At 54.8% G+C, this 5775-nt stretch overlaps 1 protein-coding gene across 1 annotated transcript in view; it reads right to left on the bottom strand.

The window, feature by feature from the left end:
- Positions 1-5268, bottom strand: part of LOC144326203 (ciliary microtubule inner protein 2A-like) — a gene marked incomplete at its 3' end in the record, with an annotated part of 6977 nt that extends 1709 nt beyond the window's left edge. Inside the window, exons 1-3 of the mRNA XM_077922651.1 lie at positions 5149-5268; positions 3047-3141; positions 1-2 (exon numbers count right to left, since the gene is read on the bottom strand). The exon at positions 1-2 is cut by the window's left edge and continues 116 nt beyond it. Of these exons, the coding sequence (XP_077778777.1) occupies positions 1-2; positions 3047-3141; positions 5149-5188 (137 nt within the window). The remainder of the gene's footprint in view (positions 3-3046; positions 3142-5148) is intronic.
- Positions 5269-5775: the final 507 nt, after the last annotated feature.

Genomic DNA, 5775 nt, shown 5'->3' with positions numbered 1-5775 from the left:
TCCTATGGGGAGAAGAGGCGGGTTCAGGCGCCGGGAGTTGTAGCGCGCGGGTCGGCGGGTCATCTAGACGGAGCCCCTTCCCGGATCTGGACCTTGACCCCGGATCTGGACCATTTCCCCGGATCTAGAAACGGGCGCCTGGGAGTCGTAGCGCACGACACCCCCTGGGAGTTGTAGCGTGCGGCGGCGGCGGGTGCTCCAGCTTGAACCCGGATCCGGACCTTTCCCCCCCCCCCGGATCGGGATTCAGACCTTGTCCCCGGATCCAGATCACGAACTGGGCGCCTGGGAGTTGTAGCACATGACACCCCTGGGAGTTGTAGCGCGCGGCGGCGGCGGGTCCTCCAGCTTGAACCCGGATCCAGACCTTCCCCCCCCCCTGGATCCGCATCCGCACTTGACCCCGGATGCAGACCTTTCCATAGATCCAGATCTGGAACCGGGCGCCTGGGAGTTGTAGCGCGCGGTGGCGCCGGGTCCTCCAGCTTGAACCCGGGTCTGGACTTTACTCTGGATCCGGACTTGACCCTGGATTCGGATCCAGACTTTGTCCCCGGATCGGGATCTCGAACCGGGCGCCTGGGAGTTGTAGTGCATGACACCCCTGGGAGTTGTAGTGCGCGCCGCCGGCGGGTCCTCTGGCTTGAACCTGGATCCGGACCTTTTCCCCACTGGATCCAGATCCGGACTTGACCCCCGATCCAGATCTTTCCCCGGATCCAGATCTAGAACCGGGCGCCTGGGAGTTGTAGCGCTTGACATCCCTGGGAGTTGTAGCGCGCGGCGGCGGGTGCTCCAGCTTGAACCCGGATCCAGACCTTTCCCTATCCGGATCCGGACTTGACCCCAGATCCGGATCCAGACCTTGTACCCGGATCGGGATCTAGAACCGGGCGCCTGGGAGTTGTAGCGTGCGGTGGCGCCGGGTGCTCCAGCTTGAACCCAGATCCGGACTTTACTCTGGATCCGGACTTGACCCTGGATCCGGATCCAGACCTTGTCCCCGGATCCCGATCTAGAACAGGGCGCCTGGGAGTTATAGCGCACGGCGCCGACTCCTCCCGCTTGAACCCAGATCCGGACCTTTCCCATCAGGATCCGGACTTGACCCTGGATCCGAATCCAGACCTTGTCTCTGGATCCGGATCTTGAACCGGGCGTCTGGGAGTTGTAGCGCACGACACCCCTGGGAGTTGTAGTGCGCGGCGGCGCGGGTCCTCCAGCTTGAACCCGGATCCGGACTTTACTCTGGATCCGGACTTGACCCTGGATTCGGATCCAGATCTTGTCCCCGGATCCAGATCACGAACCGGGCGCCTGGGAGTTGTAGCGCATGACACCCCTGGGAGTTGTAGCGCGCGGCGGCGCCGGGTGCTCCAGCTTGAACCCGGATCCAGACCTTTCCCTATCCGGATCCGGACTTGACCCTGGATTCGGATCCAGACCTTGTCCCCGGATCCAGATCTAGAACCGGGCGCCTGGGAGTTATAGCGCACAGCGCCGGGTCCTCCAGCTTGAACCCGGATCCGGACCTTTTCCCCACTGGATCCGGATGCGGACCTGACCCTGGATCCAGACCTTGTCCCCGGATCCGAATCTAGAACCGGGCGGCTGGGAGTTATAGCGCACAGCGCCGGCTACTCCAGCTTGAACCCAAATCCAGATTTGCCCCCGGATCCGGATCCAGACCTTGTCCTCAAATCTGGATCCAGACCTCCCTGGACCCGGATCTAGAACTGGGCGCCTGGAAGTTATAGCGTGCGGGTTGGTTTGTCAACTGACGCCCGGATCCGGATCCAGAACTTTTCCCCGGATCCGGGTCTAGAACCGGGCGCCTGGGAGTTGCAGCGCCGAGCCTTCCAGCTTGAACCCGGATCCCCCCTAAGATTTGGATCCAGACTTTGCCCCAGATCCAGAGCTTTTCACCAGATCTGGATCTGAACCGGCGCCTGGGAGTTATAGTGCACGGCGCCGGCTCCTCCAGCTTGAACCCGGATCCGGACCTTTTCCCCACTGGATCCAGATCCAGAACGTGACCCCGGATCTAGAACCGGGTGCCTGGGAGTTGTAGCGTGCAGTGGCGCCGGGTCCTCCAGCTTGAACCCAGATCTGGACCTTTTCCCCACTGGATCCAGACCTTGTCCCTGGATCCAGATCTAGAACCGGGCGCCTGGGAGTTATAGCGCACGGCGCCGGCTCCTCCAGCTTGAACCCTGATCCGGACCTTTCCCCCACTGGATCCAGATCCAGAACGTGACCCTGGATCTAGAACTGGGCGCCTGGGAGTTGTAGCGTGCAGTGGCGCCGGGTCCTCCAGCTTGAACCCAGATCTGGACCTTTTCCCCACTGGATCCAGACCTTGTCCCTGGATCCAGATCTAGAACCGGGCGCCTGGGAGTTGTAGCGCACGGCGCCGGCTCCTCCAGCTTGAACCCTGATCCGGACCTTTCCCCCACTGGATCCGGATTTGACCCCAGATCCAGACCTTTCCCCCAGATCTAGAACCTTTTCCATCAGGATCCTACTTGACCCTGGATCCGAATCCAAACCCTGGATCCGAATTTGAACCGGGCGCCTGGGAGTTGTAGCGCCCGGCGCCCGGTCTTCCAGCTTGAACCCGGATCCAGACCTTTCCCATCAGGATCCTACTTGACCCTGGATCCGAATCCAGACCTTTTTGGCTCCAGACTTTGCCCCAGATCCAGACCTTTTTACCGGATCTGGATCTGAACCGGGCGTCCGGCGGCGCCCGGTCCTCCAGATCTAGAACCCGGTTTGGACCCGGATCCCAGTTGTCTAGAACCCATATCTAGAACCCGGTTTGGACCCGGATCCGGACCTTTTCCCCACTGGATCCGCATCCAGACCTTGACCCCGGAGCTAGAACCGGGCGCCTGGGAGTTGTAGCGCACAGTGGCGCCCGGTCCTCCAGTTTGAACCCGGATACTAATCCTTTTCCCCACTGGATCCTACTTGACCCTGGATCCGAATCCAGACCCTGGATCCGGATCTAGAACCGGGCGCCTGGGAGTTGTAGCGCGCGCACCTGGTTGCGGTCGAACTCGTCCATGGCGTCCTTGACCCCGGCGGTGTAGTTTTCTCCCATGATCCAGGGGAAGCGCGGGATGTAGCCGGTGTAGCCTGGGGGCGGGAAAGGGAGTTTGGAGGGCGCCGGGTTGGGCGCCGGAAGGAGGAAACTAGAACTCCCAAACTGGAAATCCCAGGAAGGAGGAAACTAGAATTCCCAGGAAGATTTAGAAATTCAGGGGAGGAAACTAGAATTCCCAGAAACTAGAATTCCCAGGAAGGAGGAAACTAGAATTCCCAGGAAGGAAAAACTAGAATTCCCAGGAAGAAATCTAGAAATTCGGGGGAGGAAACTAGAATTCCCAGAAAAGAGGAAACTAGAATTCCCAGGAAGGAAAACTAGAATTCCCAGGAAGGAGGAAACTAGAATTCCCAGGAAGTTCTAGAAATTGAGGGAAGGAGGAAACTAGAATTCCCAGGAAGGAGGAAACTGGAATTCCCAGGGAGGAAAAACTAGAATTTCCAGGGGAAATCTGGAAATTCAGGGGAGGAAACTAGAATTCCCAGGAAGGAGGAAACTAGAATTCCCAAACTAGAACTCCCAGGAAGGAGGAAACTAGAATTCCCAGAAACTAGAATTCCCAGGAAGGAGGAAACTAGAATTCCCAAACTAGAAATTGGGGCGGGAAATGGAGTTTGGAGGGCGCCTTGGAAATTCCCAGGAAGGAAAACTATAATTCCCAGGAAGGAAAACTATAATTCCCAGGAAGGAAAACTATAATTCCCAGGATGAAGTCTAGATATTCAGGGGAGGAAACTAGAATTCCCAGGGAGGGGAAACTATAATTCCCAGGAAGAAATCTAGAAATTCAGGGAAGGAGGAAACTAGAATTCCCAGGGAGGGGAAACTATAATTCCCAGGAAGAAATCTAGATATTCAGGGGAGGAAACTAGAATTCCCAGGGAGGAAAAACTATAATTCCCAGGATGAAATCTAGATATTCAGGGGAGGAAACTATAAATCCCAGGGAGGAAAAACTATAATTCCCAGGAAGGAAAAACTATAATTCCTAGGAATGAGGAAACTCGAATTCCCAGGGAGGAAACACTTGAATTCCCAGGAAGGAGGAAACTATAATTCCCAGGAAGGAAAACTATAATTCCCAGGATGAAATCTAGAAATTAAGGGGAGGAAACTAGAATTCCCAGGATGGAGGAAACTAGAATTCCAAAACTAGAATTTGGGGTGGGAAACATAGTTTTGAGGGCGCCCTGGAAACTAGAATTCCCAAACTAGAAATCGGGGAAACGTAGTTTTGAAGGCGCCTTGGAAACTAGTATTCAAAGGAAGGAAAAACTAGAATTCCCAGGAAGTTCTAGAAATTCAGGGGGGGAACTAGAATTCCCAGAAAGGAGAAATCTAGAAATTCAGGGGAGGAAACTAGAATTCCCAGGGAGGAGGAAACTAGAATTCCCAGGAAGGAGGAAACTAGAATTCCCAGGGAGGAAAAACTAGAATTCCCAGGAAGGAGGAAACTAGAGTTCCCAAACTAGAAATCAGGGTGGGAAACATAGTTTTGAGGGCGCCTTGGAAACTAGAATTCCCAGGAAGGAGGAAACTAGAATTCCCAGCGAGGAAAAACTAGAATTCCCAGGAAGGAGGAAACTAGAGTTCCCAAACCTGAAATCGGGGCGGGAAACATAGTTTTGAGGGCGCCTTGGAAACTAGAATTCCCAGGAAGGAGGAAACTAGAATTCCCAGGGAGGAAAAACTATAATTCCCAGGAAGGAAAACTAGAATTCCCAGGAAATCTTGTCAAGAAATCTGGAAGGAGAAATCTAGGAAATTTCCGGTTGGGGCGGGGCTTCAGGAGGAAGAGGCGGGGCTTCAGGAGGAAGAGGGGGGGCTTCCGGAGGAAGTGGACGGGGCCAGACCAGGAAGGAGAAATCTAGCAAATTTCCGGTTGGGGGCGTGTCTTCTGGAGGAAGGGGCGGGGCTTCTGGAGGAAGTGGGCGGGGCCTTCCCTGGAAGGAGCAATCTAGAAATATACAAATTTCTGAGTTGTGGGCGGGGCTTATGGGGGAAGGGGCGGGGCTTCCGGAGGAAGGGGCGGGGCCTACCGGAAATGGCCTTCCTCTGGATCAGGTTGGGGGCGTCCATCTTGGGGGTGCGGTCGAAGCGGCAGATGTCCGTCGTCGTCTCGGTGGGCGGAGGGAGGGGCGTGGCCTCGACGCGGGTGGTCTGGGGGCGGAGTCAGAGAGAGGGGCAGGGTCAGCGAGAGGGAAGCTCCGCCCTCCAGGAAAATCCCCGCCAGGAGAAATCTAGAAATCAGGGGAAAATCTAGAACTCCCTGCAAGGAGAAATCTAGAAATTCTGGGAAGAAATCTAGAACTCCCTCCAAGAAGAAATCTAGAAATTCTGGGAAGAAATCTAGGAATTCCTGCAAGGAGAAATCTAGAAATCAGGAAAGAAATCTAGAAATCCCCGCAAGGAGAAATCTAGAAATGAAATCTAGGAATCCCTGCAAGGAGAAATCTAGAAATCAGGAAAGAAATCTAGAAATCCCCGCAAGGAGAAATCTAGAAATGAAATCTAGGAATCCCTGCAAGGAGAAATCTAGAAATCAGGAAAGAAATCTAGAAATCCCCGCAAGGAGAAATCTAGAAATGAAATCTAGGAATCCCTGCAAGGAGAAATCTAGAAATCAGGAAAGAAATCTAGAAATCCCCGCAAGGAGAAATCTAGAA

This window comes from Podarcis muralis, chromosome Z (assembly GCF_964188315.1).
Source record: "Podarcis muralis chromosome Z, rPodMur119.hap1.1, whole genome shotgun sequence".
Taxonomy (NCBI): Eukaryota; Metazoa; Chordata; class Lepidosauria; order Squamata; family Lacertidae; genus Podarcis; species Podarcis muralis.
The sequence above is the reverse complement of the archived record's forward strand: the minus strand, read 5'-3'. Positions and strand labels throughout refer to the sequence as shown.